Below are 22,147 nucleotides of genomic sequence, written 5' to 3'. Positions count from 1 at the left end.
GGATGGACTTCATTATTACATTCAACTTTCTCTCTTCACCAGGGTTGGCAAATGGAATAGTCTCATGGCTCAGTGTTGCCACCTACTGTGTTCTGCATAGAGTGTCAATCTTCAAAAACCTTTAAGGCAATAAAACACATTTCAAACTACAACAAGGCATAATTTGATCTGTCTGTTCTATAAGGTTGCAAGTCTTCAGGGTGAACATTATAAGCATTTGTCATCCCTGTGTGCTCTCTAGTGCCACGACACTGGTTCCAGTGACTTCCGGTGATAAAAAATGTTAGTCTAAAATACCACTTTCCCTTTGCTCCCTTGAGAATGAGCCTCCTCAAAAACATTTACTGCCTGCACATGGGGATCTGAATAATTGCTACATTCAGGTTTATGTTAGAGAGAGTGTTCCTGAAGAAGGCACTTAAGGGGATGTTTGTGAATGCAATGAGGCTTTTGGTTCTATCTTTGGCCCACTAGTCTTGGGAAGGATTTTGGCTCATGCCAGTGATTTAGAAAACCTAATAATTTTTATGTCTCCAAAGTTGTGTTCGCAGGCTGCTGGCCATTTCATATTCTTAAGCTTGTTCCTGCATTTAGGAGGACGCCAGAGAATAGAGCTTTACCTCCCCATGCCAGGAAAGGACTGAGATTCCAGCTTTGTGGATAGATTTAGATTAAGTCTTATTCTGATCTCCTTCAGGGGCTTTGACAGTTTCTTATTTGGAAGATGAAGGATTACAATTATTGAACTGGTATCCTGTTGTTTTCAGTTTGAATGGTTAAGAGCCGCAAGATCATCCATAACTATGTGGGACATAAGACTTCACCATTACCAGACCGTGTCTCTCTCTCTCTCTCTCTCTTTTTTTTTTTTTTTAGCATAAGGAGATCAGATTTTCCAAGTGTTTTACAGATTAATTAGGTTATTTCCTCCCTGTAACCTCCAATTAATATCCACAATAAACAGCCTTTCTGGATTATGTAGATCTGAACTATACATTCATCTATTGCTTTATCCTGTTCCACAGTGGATTTGAGTCTGCTTATGGGAATGAAAGGGATAAAATATGAATAAAAAATTAAACAATCCGCATCAGCCAGAGTTGAGTATAAATTATGTTAGATTAAGCCTAAGGACACAAGGAGAATGAGAACGGCCTGGGTCTATTTCTGTGAAACTAAAAAGCCATTTCATTGGACAAATTTTTTTTTTACAACTACTTGGAAGCGGGTCTCAGTTTTGGAAAGCTGTGTGTAAACATGGGCTGCTTCATGTTCCTGACATTTCAGCTGAACTTTAAAAGTTGCCATTTTTTTCTTTCTTCCAACCTCTACCTGACCTCGAACGCACACACCCATTTCCTCCGAGCCAAGGAGGTGTCAATACCCAAGGTATTTTATCAAGCGAGGTTGCTATTTTTCTGGGAATGCTGTAGCCAGGATGCCAGCGGGGAATTTGGGAAGCCTGAATGTGGGAGGCCTATTTTGGAAACTCTTTCATTATTATCACACTCAGGCCCTTGTGAGCAGTTGCAGGGACTCACACCCCGATAGGCCTCAGTGATAGGAGACCTGGAAAAAAAGTGTTGAAGTGGAAGGGACGGGGGTCAGAAGTCCCCTTGTCACAAGCAAGTAAGATGCCCGATAACCTTCCTTCCACAGCTCCTATTTCCAGCTTCTCCTCCTGGACTTCTAGGCTCTGTGTGTTGCCTCTTAGAGTCTGGCTCCTTGGAAGTTGGTTCAGAGAATGGGGCTGGACCACTGAAGGTGGGCCGGGCAGGATGCTTTCTGCCTCAAAGCAAGTTGCAAGTGTATGTTGAGCTATAGCTCTGCCCTTGCTTGTTACAACCAACTAGAAAGGTTGGTGGCTGGGAGAACCCTTTCCCCCACTCCCAGGGGCACACAGACACTAAGGAGTCACGTGGTGATGAGATGAGTGGAGACTGCCACAGCTCACTGTATTTCGGGTTTCTCCACTTGGACGTCTAATAGTCTCCTCAGACCTAATGTGTCCCAAAACAGAGGCTTTTGTTTTTTAAGACTTTATTTATTCATTTGAGAGAGGGAGTGAGAGCACAAGCAGGGGGAGAAGCGGGCAGACAGAGAGGGAGAAGCAGGCTCCGTGCTAAGCAAGGGGCCTAATGTGGGGCTCGATCCTAAGGACCTTCAGATCATGACCTGAGCCCAAGCCAGATGCTTAACCAACTGAGCCACCCAGGCGCCTCTAAGACAGAGTGCTTGATTTATGTTAATGCCTCCCCTCCCTTTGGATTTGTTCTCCCCCAGGCTTAATCATCTCAGGAAATTGCACTGGCATCCACTTTTGCTCAAACCAAAAACTTGGGAGTCCTCTTCGCTTGTCTCTTCACCCTGTCATAAGTTCTGTCGGTGGTGGAATTAGCTCCTGCCACCAAGACGTGTTGCGTGGCTGCCTTCCCCTCAGCATTTACACTGCGGTCATCTTGCCAGCCACCACCCTCTCTTGCCTGTACTCTGCAGTGGTCTTTCTACCTTGTCTCTCTGATTTCCCCTGCTTCTTTTCAAGGCATTGGAGAGGTGTTGCATTCAGACCATCTGGGTGTGTATATTAGATCTTCCACTTTCTGGGCAAGTCACCTAATCTGTGCCTGCTGCATTTGTCACCTGAGAAATTGGGATAATAATGATACTCACATTACACGTTTTCATGAGGATTAAGGACCATACATATAAAGTTCTCTGGACAGTTCAGAACGCACAGTTTAAACACTAACGAAATAATAGGTTTTTATTTATTTTCCCCAACCCCCAGGCTATTCTCCATATAAATGCTACAAAAGTCTTTTTAGAAAGCAAATTAGATCATGCCTTTTCCATGGTACAGTCTTTTCTTTTAACCCCTTCCATGGCTTCCTATTGCACTTGGAGGAGAATCCAAATTCTTACCAGGTAATACATGGTCATCCTTAACCCTGGCTCTGACTCCTTAGCTGCTTCTCTTACTGTCCTCCCCACTGGTCACTGACTTCCAGCCCTCACTGTCCTTCTTCCATTCTAGGAATGTACTTTGTTTGCTTCCACCTGTTCTTGGGTCTAAATGCTCTTCCTCTAGAACTTAGTTTAAATGACACATCTTAGACCTTTTACTGATACATACCCTAAACCCCCATATCACTCTATGATGTCACTGTTTCATTTTTTTAAGATTTTATTTTATTTTTATTTTTTTATCTTTTTGACAGAGAGAGATCACAAGTAGGCAGAGAGGCAGGCAGAGAGAGAGAGGAGGAAGCAGGCTCCTTGCTGAGCAGAGAGCCCGATGCAGGGCTCGATCCCAGAACCCTGGGATCATGACCTGAGCCGAAGGCAGAGGCTTAACCCACTGAGCCACCCAGGCGCCCCTAAGATTTTATTTTTTGAGAGTGCACGTGTGCCCCTGTGAATGGGGAGGGGCAAGGGGAGAGAATCTCAAGCAGACTCTAGGCTGAGTGTGGAGCCAATGTGGGGCTCAGTCTCATGTCCCTGAGATCATGACCTGAACGGAAATCAAGAGTTGGTCGCTTAACCAGCTGAGACACCCAGGCACCACCGTTTCATTTTCTTAATGGTACACACCAATCTCTGAAATTATTTATCTGTGTACTATCTATATTTTTGTCCCCCTGTCTCTTTCGTCACTTACTACTGTGCCTTCTGGGCCTACAATGCCTGACTTGTAAAAGGCCCCAATAAATATTTAGCTGTTGAATGAATGATTGTTACTATTTATGTAGTACCTACTATGTCCCCATTCACTTACTAATTCTGTTATTTCATCCTCATAACAAATACTATGGGAGTGGGTGTTTTTAATCCCATTTTAGGGCTGAAGAAATAGTGGGTGAGGGAGGAAAAAAATTGGTAAGTGGGTGAGCCCAGATTTTGACTTCAGTCTGGGCGAGTCCATGGAGTTTTTAGGTGCTAACACTAGTGAATTCAGAGAGTTCATACCCAGCTTATGAGTACAAGGTGAGACTAGACAGTACCGAAAGTATACTCTCCTCGTCCTTTTAAAAAGTCACAGTTTTGTTAGAGTGTTTCCTATGTGCTAAGTGCTTATGTGTATTTTCCTTGCTGTGGCATTCTTTATCATGCCCTAGTTTTGTTGTGATTTTGTTGAGGTATTAATTGGATTCATTCAGATTCCATTTTGAATTGATTCAAGCCTGCTTGGGTGATCCCTGCTAGAAGACAAGGGGAGACAGGTGGTAGGCCCTCCTGGCCTTTTACCATCAAGTATCTCAAAGTGTGGGCTCCACGCAACACACGGCCAGCTCACCTTGGGTGCTTTCTAAATGTGGATTCCTGAGCTCATCTTAGACTTTTGTCACGAGGTTCTGTAGGGGTTGACCCCTGGAATCTGCTGTTTTTAAACAATCACCTGGAGATTTTTCTGATTAAAATGGATATATGAAGATCACTGATCATAGACATGTGGTCTAGCTATTTAGATGTCTTGTGATTTGGTTTTCCTGATTTAACAAACTCTATAAAGCTATAAACTTAGTTATTCATTTTATCAAAACCCATTTGGGTAACTTTGGTCTCTGGCCATGGAGCAAGTAGGCTCCCCTCCGCCCCCACCTTAATGGTCCTTAGGCTCCAGCTCCAGGTCTGCGTTGGCTTCCTTGGTCAGTGTTTTCAATAGTTTCTGCTTTGGTGAGGTGGAGTGCCTTTTTTCTGTCCCTGAGCTGTTGCCTGGCTGTGGGGGGAAGGTCTGTTCTCAAAGGGGCTGGATAGCTGTACAGTAGTGGGCCTTCTGATACATGTGTCCCTGTCCAAGTTATTTTTAAAAATCAGGTTTGTTCTTACTCCTTCCTTCCAAGAAATAATTCTGGAATAATCAAAATTCCTAGCCCTTGATGCCCGAGCTTTCCTCCCCTCCACTCACTCTCTAAACAAAGGCCCTGTGTTTAATAGACACCATAACAGTAAAATTAGCTTTATTAGACTCTAGGTGGACTTAAAATGTAGCCTATTGACAGCTCTCTCTGGCTTGTCCTGTGTTTTATTTTGAGCAGAGACCATGGGTAGAGGCAATACCTGGTAGGGGATTCAATGATTATTGCATTTAAGTGGCCAAATAACTCAAGCATCCCTCATCTTTAGATCCTGCCCTGGTGTTTTTGCCCGTTGTGTTTTGAGGAGCCTGTCCCCTGCCTCCACGCCCCTGGGGGTTTTTATCCCAGCCGCCTTCTGTCTTTGACTTCAGAGCTCCTGAGTTGAGCCCCAGGAGAATTCAGCCCACCTCTGCTCCCCATCCAGCTTCTTGGAGAGCTTGAAAGGTGAGCCAAGTTGCAGTTTACCGGCCTTGTGTCGCAGAACCCACAGCTAGCCATGTCCCTTCTTCCCCCCAAAGTCGCAGTGTATACTTTCATTAAATAATACCCTACACTGACAGCGCAGTTCACTTTGTCCTAATGCTTTTATATTCACCCCCCACCCCCGCCTTACAAGAAAAGTAGAACCTTTATTAGGCTATTTAGCAGAGGGGAATCTGGGACACAGATCACCAAACTAGCCTGGCTGAACCCAATCTGACGTATGGCCTGTTCTTTTCCTGCTGGTCCTTACCAGCATGACTGGTGGCAGCACCACCAGGTCTTTGAAACGCAGACTGGATAGTCCTGGTTCTGAGGACCAAGGGTATGTGCTTTACATGTTCTCAGCTTATTTATTTGGTAGACTTTCAAGGGTAGGGGATAGCTCCATTAGCAGATGGACATGGCTGCTGCATTTTGGACCCTTTAGTCTCAGCTTTGAAGCATCATTATAAGCACAGCCTAGGAGGTAAATGTAAAAATAATCTTCTTGCCAGGTTTTCCAGCATGGTATCCTAGCGACGATGTACTGTCTGTCCTCACATGTTGGGGCACCAACTGGGGCAGCCTCAGAGCTTGCAGAGGGGAGGGATACGAAGAGCACGGTCGGAGTCACCCCTCTTAAAGTCAAGGCCTAGTTTCTTTTTATCTTTTGGAGAGCTTTTAGCCCACTTATTTTTAAGCAACATTTTATGTTCTGATGAAAAATATGTTTCTTGTCAGACAACTTGGAAAACAGAAAATCCCAAGGAAGGAAATAAAAATCAACTACAATTCTAACATTGTTAATATTTGGGTAAATATCCTTCTGTTTCTCTTTTTTCCTTCATACAGTGATTGGGATCTAAATTCAGAGTGTAAGGGGGAGCCTGGTAGCTCAGCCGGCTAAGCATCTGCCTTAGGTTCAGGTCATGATCTCAGGGTCGTGGATTCCAGCAGAGTCTTGGGGTTCTCTGCTCCGCAGGGAACCTGCTTCTTCCTCTCCCTCTGCCCCTCGCCCCTGCTTGTGCTCTCTCTTCTTCTCTTTCAGTCTCTCTTAAGTAAATAAATAAAATCTTTAAATTCAGGATGTAAGGAGAAAAAAAAACTCATAAAGTGAAAATGACTTTAAACCACCTGGACAGTAATTTTTGTTGTCTCTAAAGTTTGGAAACCACTGAACTGGACTCAAGGACAACTGAAAAATCTATATAAAATGAAAAGTCTGGGGGAAAAACCCCCAATCTATCAAATCTCTATCAAATCTCTAATGGTGAGTGGACAGTAGTGGAGAACTAAACTATGTTCCTGCCTGTAACGTTTGTATCATTCTGTTTTTATATTAAGCTTTTGTAATAAGTTGTGGGTTAATAGATTTACTTGTGAGGATGGCATGCCACAGCGACATTATGTTTTGCTTCAGGGGTTAGATTTTGAGTCAACCAGTAAGGAAAATGAACATAGTGCAACTCCACCATAGGTACCGCCCCACCCCCAAATGCACACGCATGTGCACACACACGTGCACACGCACATGCAACTGGGATAATTTGTTTTATAAACTTTGTTTTGTTCAATTCAACAGTAAATATTCTATGTATCATTTTTAAAGTTGCATATGTATATTTTCAATTGTAAGTATGTTTATTAACCAATCTCCTCATATACATTTAGTTTATTTCCAGTTATTTGCTGTTCTAAAAATGGCGGACATCCTTGTGGATAAATCTCAGTGTTTATTGATAATTATGTCTTGAGGATAAATTCTTTGCCATGGAATTGAAGGATACGAACATTTTTAAGTCTTTTTTTTTTTTTAATATTTTGTTTATTTATTTGACAGAGAAATCACAAGTAGGTAGAGAGGCAGGCAGAGGGAGAGGGGGAAGCAGGCTCCCTGCTGAGCAGAGAGCCCAATGCGGGGCTCCATCCCAGGACCCTGAGATCATGACCTGAGCCAAAGGCAGAGTCTTAACCCACTGAGCCACCCAGGTGCCCCATGAACAACTTTAAGTCTTTTAATTCATATTGCTGAAGTGTCCTCAGGAATGTCCTATGTTTCCATCAAAGTGTTTGTACCCCAGCATTACTGGGGATTATTATTCAAAAGAGTCTTTTACAGAATGCCTTTTTTTCTTTTTTGGATGACCCAAGTTTCTCTTCATTGTGTGGTTCTTCATTCTTTCCTGGAAAGAATAAACAAAATGAGGCTAGAGATGATAAGTGCTGGTGGGCAGGTTCATGTGGGAGGGACGGGGACAGATCACTGGAAAGGGATGAGCTTGGAGACCATTTCTTCATTCCTGCCTCCAGGTCTTCAGCAAATATCTAAAGACAGAATACTAATATTTAAAGGACATGTCATTTTTAAATTTAAACTCAATTAACATATAGTGTATTATTAGTTTCAGAGGTAAAATTTAGTGATTCATCAGTTGCAAATAACCCCCAATGCTCATTCCATCGAGTGCCCTCCTTAATGCCCGTCACCCAGTTACCCTATCCCCGCACCCACCTCCCCTCCAGTGACCCTGAGTTTTCTATAGTTAAGAGTTTCTTACGGTTTGTATCCCTCTCTGATTCATCTTATTTTATTTTTCCTCCCATCCCCTATGATGCTTTGTTTCTTAAATTTCACATGTGAACGAAATCATGATAAATTGGCTTTCTCTGATGGACTTGTTTCGCTTAGTGTAATACTCTAGCTTCATCCAAGTTGTTGCAAATGGCAAAATTTCATTCTTTTTTATGGCTGTAATATTCCATTATATATATATAATATAAATACCACATCTTCTTTATCCATTCATCTGTAGATGGAATCTGGGCTCTTTCCATATTTTGACTATTGTGGGGCCTATGTAGTTTTTAAAATTTATTTATTTTAAAAGATTTTATTTATTTATTTGGCAGAGAGAGAGAGAGAGATCACAAGTAGACAGAGAGGCAGGCAGAGAGAGAGGGGGAAATCAGGCTTCCTGCCGAGCAGAGAACCCGATGTGGGCCTTGATCCCAGGACCCTGAGACCATGACCTGAACTGAAGGCAGAGGCTTAACCCACTGGGCCACCCAGGCACCCCCATATGTAGTTTTAAAAGCATATTTAATATATTTATTTGGAAGGTGGTTTGATGTCTTGTCATTATAGATACTACAGGACAGGAATGACATTTGTATATTTACCCAAAAGGGAGTATGGTTTTATTGATTTTTATTCTTTATTTTTTAAAAAGATTTTATTTATTTATTTGAGAGAGAAACAGAGGCAGCAACAAGAGAGCACGAGCTGGGAAGGAGAGGAAGAAGCAGACTCCCCACTGAGCAGGCAACTCCATTCGGGTCTCTATCCCAGGACCCTGAGATATGACCTGAGCCAAAGGCAGACACTTAACTGACTGAGACACCCAGTATGATTTTAAAAAGATAAATGGAGAAACACTAATTCAACACCTAATCTTAGAGAAACTATCCTAATTCAACACCTCATCTTAGAGAAACTGAAACCAGAGAGTAGAAGGGATTTCTGTAGAGCCACACAACAAATCGATGATAGAGTTGAAGCCAGACGTAAAAGATCCCAACTGCCCATTCAGAGTTCTTTTGTTGAGGTGGGCCATTGTGGTTCAGGAGGAGATGAAACGTAGATGTAAGGTCTTCTGGAAAGATGGCCAGGCTTTCTTCCGGGGGAGGAGGGTGAGCTGCCCCATATCCCTTCTGGAAAAAGACCCAGGTGTCTCCAGCATGGCATTTCACTTCTGTTTGAACATTTCCACCCATGAATAGTGTGAACTTGCACTTTAATAACCATGGTTTTTGCCTGAACTTTCCCTCCCCTCCGATAACTTCTAACTTTTCTTCATGCCTCAGCATCTCGAATGTCACTTCCTCAGGGAAGTCTTTCCTGACTGCCAAGAGAGTTTAGGGTCCCTGTGTATATTCTTACAGCACCTCTTGACCTTTAATACCCTTGTCACAATTATAATTACTTTGCACTGTATTTAATATCTCTCCCTGGTTGAACTGTATGTTCTATGAATGTTAAATATTGTTTATCTTCTGTTGCTCCTGGCCTGAGCATTAATAAATGCTTGAATGTTTGATTATTTGGATGGATGCTAGCGTGTGAATTGGAAGTGTGTGTGGTTGCTGGGTGATGCTGTTTCTAATTGCCTGCAGAATCAGGAGAACTGTCCCTTATTGCCAAGGGCATTGAGAGAAGAGAGAAGGAAGACACCTTTTGAGGCTGCTAGTATAGAGACAAGCCAGAGAGTATGGACCTGCTTTGCTGGTGCCCCATAGTGGCCTCCTGGATGATGGGGTCAGCAACCTAATCTAGGCAAGCATTCATTCCTGGCTTGTCAGAATCAGTCCCAGAGATTTAGTAGTTGTAGTTGGAGAGAAGCCTCCTTGAGTTATTCTGGGGAAGAGAATTCAAGGTCAGGACTCTCTTTGGCCGGCAGGAAACAGCAACCTAGGTCACCTGCAGCCTGGTCTTGGCAGTCAGTGGGCTCTTGCAGCAAGGGCTATAGGTCTGCTGGTGGCTGGCTGGGTGCCAGTGCAGCGCGGCTGGTAGGCGGCAAGTCCTGCCACCTCTGCCGCTGTCCCTCCCCCTCCTCCGTCTCCTTACCCACTCCAGTTTGCAGCATCCTCTGCAAGGAGAGGAATGTGCTGCGCTCGGACGCGCCGTCCTGGCGGCGCGGCAGCACTCCGGGCGCGCTCTGGACCGCCGGGGTCGGCCGTCTGGCGTTGCGCCACGTGTTTTGATCCGCGCTGATGTCAAGTGGGTGTGGGCTCTTAGGGAAGGCCCAGGCGAGGACGAGGAGGGCGCGCGATGCGCCGCGGGCGCGCTGAGGCCCCAGCGCGCTCCGCCGCCCAGCGCTGCTGACCGGTGGCCAGCCCGAGGAGCAGGCGCATGGAACGGTGGCGCTGTCCGCCCGGGGACGCGTGCCCCGCCGCTCTGGGGGGCTGGCGGGGGCCACCGCGGGGGGCCTGCAGGTGTGTCCGCGCGGTGTAACTTTCGGGGGGCTGTAGGCTATTGGACAGACAGGGCACAGGGGCTGCATCAGGGGGTGCTTTTGTGCCTGGGCGCGGGCGTGATGCGAGCGGGTTTGTCTCTGGCCGGCCATCCGCGTGGGAGCCGCAGCTCGCCGCGGGAGTTTCAGGGAGAGAATTTATGTGGCGGGCGTCCGGCTGGGGGTTACTCATCGGGAAGGGCATGGAGGGAGCTGCCTTGTTGTTTTGAGAATTGGGTCTCCAAGTACAGCCTGCGTTCATGGTAACAGGATTAGCTCTCAGCAGAGAGCTCGGCTTCCCGAGAAATCGGCCGTGGTTGGGGGCACCGTCGGTCGGTGGTGGTGGGTGGGGGGCCAAGGGGGAGAGGCAATCTCTCCTCCCCCTTTCTACCCACCTCCTGCTGGGAGTCAGCTAAGGGGGAGGTAAGAGGTCAGCTTCTCCTCGTTTGACAGGTCTGGTTTCAGACACACCTTCCCAGAGGAATGCGGAGGCTTTGTTCCAGGAGCCTGTCCCAGCCCTGAGCCCAGAAGCTTGCAGGCGGGCGTGGGGCTGGGGCTCCAGTGCCATTACTCATCTTTTATGGCAACACCGGCAAGCTGCCGGGTAGGCAAGTTAATTATTAATGTCTCTAGGCTGGGTAGAGGGAATCTGGAAATGAGATTGGTGGGTAGCAGGTTTTTCTTTCCCTTTTTTGGCATTGGGACCGAGGTTTAAGCCTGGGGAATTGCAGCCAGTTTCCTGAGGATTCTGGTGTTCCCCCAGTGACCAGCGCTCTGCAGAAGGGATCCCTTCCCTTTTTGTGGGACAGCACCACCATCCCCCGGAGGACAGAGATGGAGCAGCTCTCGGTTTTTAATCTACTTTTGAACCAGCCTCTCCCTCTCCTCCTTTGCTTTCCGAACCCAACCATACTCCCACCGCTTCTCCCAGGGCAGCTTTCTGATGAAGCTTCCAGGCCAGGTGTGTGAGCCCTGGGTCCTCTGCTGGCTATCTGAGGCTTTCTGGAAAGGGCTGCCCTACCCTAGTCCCAGTACCTGAAAATCTCCACACTTGCTCAACAAGTGACCCTGATTTATAGGACTGGGGGCTGAGGCAAAAGGGTCTGCCAGCCAGGTGATTACCTGACCTGTCTTTCCTAGTGCCCTCAGAGCTTCCTTACTGGAAGGAAGAGGTCAAGGTGGGGAAGAGCGGAGGTTGGAGTGCAGCTCCTCCTGTAGAGGGTTTCAGTTTCCCTCCTCCTTGGGTGGGAAAAGGTGGATTCTAAGACTGGTAGTCTCACAAGGTGCACTGTGTATTTCGGGTGGGCCCGTGTTGAGTGGAAATGGAGGAGCCCAATCTTCAATGGAGGGCTTTGGATAGGGCTTGGCTTTGGGGGGTAGTTTGGAGAGGGCTGGTTGGAGGCAAGCCTGAAGAGATTTTGCCCCAGCTGGGGCCTGTGGAGAGTTGCCACACTCAGCCCTCCTGGCAGCCTTGTGCTTTCAAGACCTGGGAAACTGTTTTTTGTTGTCAACTGAGTGTAGAGGTGCTCAGCCTTGTAAACCGAGGGGTTGATGGATCTGTAGTTACTGTGATGAGAAGATGAGCTTATCTTGGCAGTTGATGCTCTGAGGCATGCAAGAGGGGCTGGGCTTTCTGAAGCTAGGTGTGGGGAGGGAGATGGGCTTTAGGGGCGAGAAATGTGTCAAGGGGGTGGGTTTATTGGGGTATGGAGTACAGGGAGGGAGATTTTAGCTCTGGTTGTAGGCTATGCATTGTGTCAGATGTTCTCTGAGACAGGCTGCTGTAGTATCCCACAGCTATCCCCTCAGTGTTCTGTCCCCTACTTTAGCAACTTGGCTTGCTGGATCCCCCTTTCTCCTGGTTCTGGTCTCCAGGAGATGGAATGTTCTGATGGCTGCCCCAGGGGCACAGAGTCCCCATCTCACTCCAGCTTTCCAGGGAGGAAATGAGTGAGAGGGCTTGGCTTCAGAGGGGCTTCTGACCTTGAAACCCGAGTTACTGGGGAGTCCGTGCTACCTGTCTCCCACCTAGGTTTGTGGGACCCCTCCCCCAACATGCTTTCAGACTGCCACCTTCCAGCAGGGCTCCATTCTGCTGCTGACATGCTGGTGCTCTGCAAGTCGAGGGTTTGGAGATGGTCCTGATTAGCAGCAATTTTTTTTTTTTTTCTATTATGGGAAGTTTATGCACGGCTGCCACCTAATGTCTGCTCACCTTGCAGCCTGCTAGTCATGGCTGAATATTCACTGGTAATGGCCTGGCCACCGCCTAGAGAAGCTCCTAAGGTGATGCTATAGAGAGTGGGTGGGAGGGTAGTAGGGTCCCTGGGGTGTTGTGAGATAAGTGGGAAGTCAAATGTGAGGTGTTGTGGGGAAAGTGAGGCAGTTATCAGAATGGCTGTGGAATTGTGGGGTTAGCCGGTGGGGGCAGGATCACCATGGATTGTAGGGTCAGAGGATGGAACAGGGCTGGTTTGGAGAGCTCCCCCATGCCTCCATGTATACTATTCCTAATGTTTGTGCTGGACACAACAGTCTGTGGTGAGTTCAGCAGCAGCTGAGGCCTCTGTCCTGGGGCCTGACTGCCCCTGCGACCTGGGAAGAGGGCCAGTGTGTTCATGTGTGCTAGCTCCTGGATTTCTGTCTTCCTTCTTAAAGGAGGCACTGGGGATGCTGGTGGCTGTGACTGTGTTCCTCAACCCCACCTATAGCAGGGAGACTTTTCCTGGGATGGACAGGAGGACAAAGTACCCAGGCTAAGAGAGAGGTGCCCTGAAGATTTGTTCTGAATCAGATAATATCTAGAGGAAAAACACAATAAAGACCCTGGCAGCCTTTATCGTCTTGGTTTGCAAAAAACACAGAATTCCTCCCTAGGTTTTATACTGTCTCTGAAGAAAGAAGAGGCCAGTATTCCAGGCCTATGCCCTGAGGGTATCCAGGAGCAAGGGGAAAGAGAATGAGGGTTAATTGAGGCAGATGGTGTTTGGTTTCCTTGCCTCTTAAAGAGAGATATGGATACCTCTGTTCAGTTCCCCCAACCCCCCAAGGATAGTTGTGAGGGTTATGAGAGGTTTGTAAAGGGTTTAATACAGTGCTTGTTAATTGATAGCTATTATTTTTTTTTTTATTAATTAAAAGTAACTGGAGTATTCGTGGAATAGCCACTGAGAAGGTTTTATGTAGAAAAATGGGAATGTCAGAAATGCTATTTTTTGCTAACCCCAGAGGCCATACCTGGGCTCCTAGGGTCAGATGTGAGAACTGTCCTGAAAGAGTTTCTTCTGACTTTCACATCAAACCTGTTTTTCAGCCTCAGATCATTTAAGGAGGCTTTGGAGATCCGTGATTCCCTGATTATAAGCACACAGCACAGTTGAACTAGAAAGGTACTAGAAAGCACAGTTGAACTAGAAATGCTCAGACGCTTGCTAACCCACCTCTGGTCCAGCCATGATCATGGAATGTTAGTCAGAAGGGCAACAGGATACCTGGCACTCTTCAGCTGTGTAACTCTAGACACGTCCTTTGATCTCCGTGAGCTGGTGTCCTCTGAGAACAGTCACATCTGCCTCACACGGTTCTCAGGATCAAATGGGATCACGCGTGTTAAACCGTGATGTGGTGTGCAAATAACTGAGAATTTATGATGTACCAGACACTGTTCTAAGTGCTTTTGTGTTATCTCATTTAATTTTCATGATGATATATGATGCAGTTAATTATTGATTGGGAAGTGGATGAGGAAGTTGAGCTGTTAAGAACTATAATTATCCTTGGCTAACCAACCTCCTCTGGAAATCATGCATCTGAAGAGCTATCTCCCACAGTACAAATAAACCAAACTGTCCACAAAGGTTCACACACTGCCTTTTTTCCATTGACCTATTCTAACATCCTAGGCTAATTCTCGGTATGTTTGTAAAATGAGTAAAAGAGGTCTTTATTGATCAGTTAGCTTTTTTTGGTGTCTTTTTCTTGTCTTTTTCTTGTCTTCTCTGCTCCTCATCTGTAGGCTCGATGGGGGTTAGAGACACAGCAGCTTCTTGGCTGTCACCTTTAAGTGTCATTTGTGTGGGACCATAACACTCTTACGCCCACTCACTGAATGGTCCCTTTTAAGAGCAGAGTTGCAGGTGGACCAGAGTTGACATTAAGGTGGTAATGCAAAGTGTGTTAGGGGGATTGGACATTGGCTCACCTCAATGCCAACACATAGATGCTGATGGTCAGTTTCATCTCCTTCCGACTTGAGCGTAATTCATATAAACAAACCGAATGTTTGTGGAGAAAGAAGAGAAGAGGTTGCTAATTGGATTTGACTTTAGGCAAGGGAAATGTTTGGTTTAGAGCCAACTGCTAGGCTCCAAGTTTCCAAGCCTCATCCTTTCTGTTGGTTCTAGTTAGCTGTTTTGCCTCCTTCCCTCTGCTCCAAAATGTATCTGCCAGTGAGCACTCAAGTCTGAAGTTTTAAATGTGTTAGGAGGAAAAGGAAGGAAGAAACACCCTGTGAAAATAGGGGCTCACGGCTGGTGGTGTTCCCAGCATGGTGGTGCTCGTTAACAGAGACTTAGGATCACAGCCTCAAATCCCTCCTCGTTACTTTTGTAGCACATTTATAGGATAAGGAAGAGGCTCAAGCTTTGTGGGTTATTATCTCTTTTTATGACAAGAATAACATTTAGGAGGGCATGATACAAATGAAGGAATAAAGGTCTGGTTAGGAATGAGAAGTGAAAAGCTACTCATAGGGTTCCAGGCATGCTCAGGAGGTTCTAGAGCTCATGGACCTGGGTGTCCTGGCTCCCACAGCAGCCTGATGATGTTGTCAGAGGAAGTATTGCTGTTACTGTCATTTTACTGGAAAATGGAGTGACTTGCCTGGGGTTAGGTAGCTCAATATGTAGATAGGTAATGGCACATACTGGACCCCACTTCTCCATCTCTCTGACTCCAAGGCAAGCAGTCTCATTTATCCATGTAATAATTTAAAGTTTTTTTTCCCTATTATGTATATATTTTGGAATATTTAGATTATTCCGAAGGAAGATTGAAGAGTGTGGGAGGGAATCATGGCTCAAGCACTGAAGACTTGGATTTCTTGACTTTTTTGGGGGGGGAAGAAGGAACATTTGTTTTTGTCGGGGAAGATTTGCTTGTTCTCTGTACATCTTGAGAATATTCAGTTTCCTGCCTTAGAGCTGGAACTCTTTGTGTCAGAGAGGATTCCCTACATATTCAAGTCAAGTTCTCTTTGTGTGAAACACTGCTAGGCACTGTGGGGAACAGAAAGATGAACAAGGTGTTCCTACCTTCAGAGAGCATGTAATTAAGTTAGAGGCAGATGTGCACCAGTAATAGCAAACAGTGATCTCCTCCAGCTCTGTTCCCGGTGCTCAGACAACGTTACTCACTTAATCCCCAGACAGCCTCATGGAGGAGGTATTACCCATTTTACCCACTTTACAACTGTGAATTAGGTGAAATGGCCTGCCTAAGGTGATAAAACTAACAACCACCCAAGCTGAGATGACAAAACCCAAGGAACTGATATAAAGAGACCCATGAAGGCGAAGCACAAAGTCAGGGGCATATGCTTCTTTGTCATTCTCTCTTTCAAGCTTTTCTTCTCTCTGATTTTAAGACGGATGATTCTAATTATATTGAACGCTATTCATTACCTTTTCAAAAAGATCTCTGCCCAGATTCTTTTGCTTATACAGACCACTTGATAATAGATCTCAGAATCCTGGGACTGGAAGGAAATGCAAAGTGGTCTAGTCCATTCTCTCAAATCTGTTCTCTTATTTGGGAGAAACCAAGTATCAGAGAAAGGAAATTACCTGAGCACACATGATAATGTTTAGTTGAGCCAGGTTTTTTCACCAGTTTCCTGAAGTGTGAAAACATACAATATAATATAGGGGTGAATTTTTTTTTTTCTTAAGATTTTATTTATTTAGGAGCACCTGGGTAGCTCAGTGGGTTAAAGCCTCTGCCTTCGGCTCAGGTCATGATCCCAGGGTCCTGGGATCGAGCCCCGCATCAGGCTCTCTGCTCAGTGGGGAGCCTGCTTCCCTTCATCTCTCTCTGCCTGCCTTTCTGCCTACTTGTGATCTCTGTCTGTCAAATAAACAAATAAAATTCTTTAAAGAAAAAGATTTTTATTTGTTTATTTGAAAGAGCGCGTGAACATCGAGCATGTGGGGGAGGGGCAGAGGGAGAGGAAGGAAGCAAACTCCCTGCTGAGCAGGGAGCCCAGCACCAGGTTCCATCCCAGGACCCTGGCCAGGATCATGACCTGAGCTGAAGACACTTAACTGACTCAGCTACCAGGCACCCGAAGAGGGTGAATGTTTTGAATTCTAGTAGCTTTATACATGGGTATATAATTTCTCATGTGTATTTGAAGAGAAGTGTAGCTAGAACATCAAACTCATTATTTGGCAGATATTATTGTCTGTGTAGTCTATTTAAAGAAAAAAAGTGGAAGTACAGGTTGGGCCGGGAGGTGACAGAAATCATGGAGGTGGTGTGTGGGCGATGTGGATAACATCAGGGAAACAGTGCATATACACCAATTTGCACTCCTAGAGGATAAACTTCTCCTGCTAGCTTTATTATTTCAGGGGCAGGAAAAAGGAAGACCAGCCCCTAGTGGAAATATACTACCTGCTAAGCATTTTACCTGGGTTCAGTATGTGTGTATTGTGTGTCTGAGCTCAGAGAGGTTGATTAACAAACCCATGGTAACACAGGATAGATTGAAGAGTCAAGATTCAGATCCCAGCTTGGGCTTCTTCCATTGCCAGCGCCTAGGCACCTGTCATATTCTGTAAAGTGGGTGAACCCTCGACCCAGCCTGCTCCTCTTCTCAGGGGTTCCAACATCTTTCTGTTCAGGTACCAGGCTCAAGTGGAAATGCATGTGGTTGGGTTGCTAGGTTGCTTCCTGTAGCCTGCTAATTTAAAGCTTGATTTTGATAGAATTTCAAAGAATGTGCTGTATTTATCAAATCTGACTCATGCTGGTAAGTGATAGAACCCTTATCTTGCTGCCTTTTGGCTTCTGTTCACATTGTGATGCTGCCATGTGGATTGCGAGCTCCAGGAAGACATAGACTGTTCCTGTCAGTCTATCCAAAGGGCAATTACCAGATGATTTTGGAGACTGATTCATCCAGCCATACTTCCAGAGTTCAGAGAATTAGCTAGCAGATTTTTACCTAGAGTGGAGATGTAAATGTGGGCTGCTTCCAAGTTAGCTGAAGAAATCTGGAGTTTCAGGTTATGGAGAGAGGGCCCATTTGGGATATTTTGATTAGAATAGCAGTGGGGGATGTGTGTGCCATCTAGGCTTTGGGAGTTTCCTAAACCAGCTGAGAAGATTCTACTTCTCAGTGGTTTAGGACCACATGGAGCATGGCCTCTTCCTTGAGGGAGGAAAGTGCCCATTTGCTGTGTGCTAGGTGCTGTGATAGTGGATTAGTCCACATGATCCCCCTGCCCCTCCCCAAAGATGTCCGTGTTCTAATCCCCAGAACCTGGGAATATGTTACTCCATGATAGAATGGACTTTGCCATTATAATTAAGCAAAGGATCCTGCAGTAAGGGATTATTCTGCTTTATCTGGGTGGGCCCAATGTAATCAGAGGGGTCCTTCTAAGAGGATCAGACTGAAAGAAGGAGACATGATGAAGGTTGGAGTGCAGGGCCATGAGCCAAGGGATGTGGGCAACCTCAAGACCTGAGAAAGGCAAGGCATGGATTCTTCCTTCATAGAAGATGTGCAGCCCTGCTCACATTTTGATTTTAGCGCAGTGAAACTGATTTTCGACTTCTGACCTACAGAACTGGAAGACCGTAAACCCATTTTGTTTAAGCCCCTCAATTTGTTGTAATTTATTAGAGTTGCAATAGGAAGCCAGTACAGATGGTACTGAAGATTGAAGAGTGAATGTAGCCATAGTCTCTGCCTTCAAGTGGCTCTCAGTCTAGTGGGGAGACTGGCAAGTACACAGCCAATTTAGATAATAGTGGGGAGCATCTGCTAGGACTGTAAGTCCAGGAATCTATGGGACCTACACCAGTCTGGGCAGATAAGGGAAGACTTCCTGGATGAGCGAATTCGGGTACCACTGATGAAGGGTCGGAATTAGGGCATGAAGTACAGCCCGGAAGAGCCTTTTTTGAAGAGAGGAAAGCATGTTCAAAGTACTCTCAGTAAGATCTAAAAACTAGATACAGGCTATTGGTCAGACCTTGCAAAGCAGAAAGTTGGTTCCATCTAAGTTGATGTGGGCCCTGATGACCCTGTTTTCAGGCAAATCATTGTGGACCTTGCATAGTGGGAAGATAAGATGGAAATGCTATACCTTCAGGGTTGTGTGAATACCTGCTAGCTCTTTTACATGTATTATCCCATGTAATTCTCAGAGTAACTATGCAAAGTAGCAATTGTAATTTCTTCATGTTGCAATGGAGCAAAATGAGACTTAGGTTTGGTGGGTGGGCCATGCAAAGGGAGTAGGAGAGAGACTCCTAGGCAGGGTCCACACTCAGCATGGAGCCTGACACAGGGCTCAATCTCACAAAGCTTGAGATCATGACCTGAGCTGAAATCAAGAGTCAGACACTTAACCGACCCAGCCACCTAACTGCCCAGAGACTTAGGTTTTAAGTAATGGGTCCAGGGCCACACACCTTATAGGTAGCAGGGCAGAGACTTGAATCTAGGCCTTCAGGCTTCAGAGCCCAAGTTCTTAGTATTCTCCTCTGTTAGGAAGATCACTGGGCCAGAAATCAGGACCTGAGTTCTAGTGCTACCTCTGCTGCTTATTGGACTTAGAACAGGTCAGCCTGCTCTCCAACCTCAGTTTTCACATTTGCAAAAGGGGAGTAGAGGCCTGCCTTCTTCAGAAATGTTGTGAGGGTAAAGGAGTTTGTCCTTTGTGAATGTAGGAATATTCATAAATATTCAGATACCCCAGGGTTTCAGATACCCCCAGAGAGGGCCTTGTTAGTGAGCCTGATCTTCCAGTTCTGGGTCATTCCTAAGGGCCATACGGCAGGTTGGGGAATTTGGCCACAGTATGTCATTGAGGTGTCCACATGGGGTTGGAGTATTTGCATCCATGGGTAATGGTGGAGACAGAAAGTGGGCAAGAGACAGTGGCCTGCCTCAGGTGAAGTCGAGAAGGAAAAAGTGTGCTCTGTATCTTGTTCCCTGTGAAGTTGCTGATGTTGGAGGTGACTGGGGAAGAAATCTTTCCTGACTTGGAGTTGGGCAGGCAGCATTTAGTCTCCGCCTTGCCACTTACTGTCTGTGTGATTTGAGGTAAGTTCATGGCAGTTCTGGAGCCTCTAGTCTCTGCCTGTCTAAAACAAGGCTAATGATTCCTACTTGGCAAAGTGTGTGAAAGCCTCTGTCTGGTTCCTGGCATATGGTGGACATTGAATAAATAGTGACCATCTCTAAGTCTGGCTGTTCAGGACTTCACAGGGTTAATCCAGTAAGTCCCCATTCTTTGCAGGATTCCACCTTTCTCCCTTGCCTTTCAGACGCACTTAGGCATGTTGTAATTGGATGTGAAGGGAGGGTCTGGCCACAGAATGAGAGCCCCATGAATCTTTGAGGGGAAGACCCTGTGCTTCCCAGTGGGAAATGGTGACAAGTGGTTTTGAGGTGGCTGCAGTGGGTATGCTGAGCCATTTTGGAAGCAAGAATGTGTTTGTCTTGCCAAGTCTGAGATTGAGTGTCACCGTTTCGCTTTCTGGGAATAATGGCCGCACAGATGAAGTAGATTTATGGTGCTGAGGAACATCAGAGAACAGACTTTTTTTTTAATGTCTGCATTTTCTGAATATTAAGGGAATGTGCTGATTTTATAATATCTGGAGAATACCAACAGGGAAAATAAAAATGTTTACTTCCACACTCAGAGATGATTACTGGTAACATTTTGGTGTATTTCCCACCATTCTTTTTTGAAATACACATATACTTTTTTTTTTTTGTAAAATGCACAGTTCATGCTTTATTTACTTAACATTAAATCATGTCATTGTGCATTTCCCAGATTATTACCTATTCCTTAAAAACATTTTTATCTTCTACCTAATAGTCTATGGAGCATATGTGCCATAATTTACTTAATCATTCCCCCATGCAATAGTTGGGCATCTAAATGATGGTGTCCACTAAAATAAATAAATGCGTATTTCCCCTGAAATACTTAATAATATTTGACTGAGGTTTGTTACCATTTTCTTAGATTCCTAGAACTGAAATTCCTAGAACAAAGAATAAGTCTATTTGGAAGTATGTATTGGTGGGGATTATCAGACTGTTCTGTTTATCTTATACTAAGAAGCAGGAAAGTGATCATGTGTTGGATGGTTGTGGGTCAGCCCAGTGAGGTCCCTGCTTCTGATTATCGTGCACAGAAGAAGGTGCCTCCCCATCGCTGACTCCTTCCTGGTGGACAGTACAATCAGCCTCTTGTGGCTCCCCAGTGAAATTTAAGTAATGGGTCAGCCTTTCCAATGCTTCCCTTTCTGTCAGGAAGTTCATCTGTGAATCTAACCTAAATCTCGGCTGCTGCATTTTAAATCCTCACCCTCTGCTGACTCCCCTCAGTGGAGCCGAGCAGAGCAGAGCCAGTGCACGATCTACACGCATCCCACTCGTCTCTCCCTGACCGCCTGGCTGCCACGGCTCTGGCCACCAGCCTTATGTTACCCTGGAGGAAACTCGAGGGTCTTTGGCTGCTGCTGTCTCGACTGGGAGGGCGGTCCCTGCATCGAGTTGCTGACGATAACGCCAGGTAGGGTTTCCAAACCTGAAAGTGCCCATGCTGTGAGGGCCAGCCTCCCGGCCTCTCCCGTGCCCTCTGCAGGACTTGTGGGGGCAATTAGCATTCAGAACTGTGCTCCCTTATTGACACTGCGGGTCTATCAGATTCATTCTCTGGGAAAAAAGAAATGTGGCTGGAGCTGGGATTAATTATGTTTCATTCCCCAGCGCATTGGCCAAGTGATAAATGTGCAGCGAAGAAGGACGGCCAGGTAGGGAGGGGCATTTGAGTGCATTCTCGTGATGGGAAAGCCGGCTGTCAGTGAGGAGGGGTAGGGTCTTACCCTGGGCCTCCCACCCTTGGCATCAAATAACTGCTCTGCCCTCTGCCCGAACAGCCTTGGCCACCTTTCTTAGCCAGCATCCTTTGTTGGGAGCTGACAGCTTTATTACGGGGCAGTAGGATGTTAATTTGGAAGGGAAGTGAATATAGCTGCAACTTTACCGGCAGTAAGAGGCCCCTTGTGTCCCTTGTTTAGACACTTTAGAGCTGGCTGGCAATAGGCCAGCAGGGTGGACCAGATCACCCAGGAAACAGACTGGGAATTGAGTCCTGCCGCACCTGTGGGAGTATCTGAGCATGGCTGGAAGCCCAGAGGAGGCTGGAGCCTGAAGCCTGAAGCACCCCTGGGGCTGGGCCAGGCTGGCTGAGCTCCTCCAGCTCCTTGCCCTCCCCTGCAAGTCAGCACCAGGAGATCCTGCCTTAACATGAGCTGCTTCATGCTTGCAGTTTTCCCTTCTCAGAAGGTCTACACTTGCAGATGAGATGGCTGGTTTCACACTTGGTTGTTTCTTTCTTCAGTGCCTGGTACAGGTCTAGCACTTGATTGAAATAAATATTTAGGAGGCCAAAAAAAAAAAAAAAGCAAAACAAATAAACAAACAAACAAACAAAAAAAAAAACAAACACAGTGGATTTATGTCCTTGGTAAAGAAGCTACTTCCCTGGTCTTCAGCCCTGTTTA

The 22,147-nt window shown here is 45.9% G+C and overlaps 1 protein-coding gene across 16 annotated transcripts in view; it reads left to right on the top strand.

Annotated features, from left to right (window-relative positions):
• The window catches only part of PLEKHA7 (pleckstrin homology domain containing A7), a 213,554-nt gene that overhangs the window by 70,228 nt on the left and 121,179 nt on the right, over positions 1 to 22,147 (top strand). Inside the window, exon 1 of one of the 16 annotated variants that reach the window (XM_059137266.1) lies at positions 10,120 to 10,310. The exons of the other annotated variants lie outside the window; for them this stretch is intronic. Coding sequence (XP_058993249.1) covers positions 10,228 to 10,310 — 83 coding nt within the window. The 5' untranslated portion in view covers positions 10,120 to 10,227. Of the gene's footprint in view, positions 1 to 10,119; positions 10,311 to 22,147 lie in introns of those variants that run through there. 16 annotated transcript variants of the gene reach the window in all.

The sequence above is a fragment of the Mustela lutreola genome, chromosome 1, assembly GCF_030435805.1.
Source record: "Mustela lutreola isolate mMusLut2 chromosome 1, mMusLut2.pri, whole genome shotgun sequence".
In the NCBI taxonomy this organism is placed as follows: domain Eukaryota; kingdom Metazoa; phylum Chordata; class Mammalia; order Carnivora; family Mustelidae; genus Mustela; species Mustela lutreola.
Note: the sequence above shows the minus strand (reverse complement) of the source record. Positions and strands in the feature narration are given on the sequence as shown.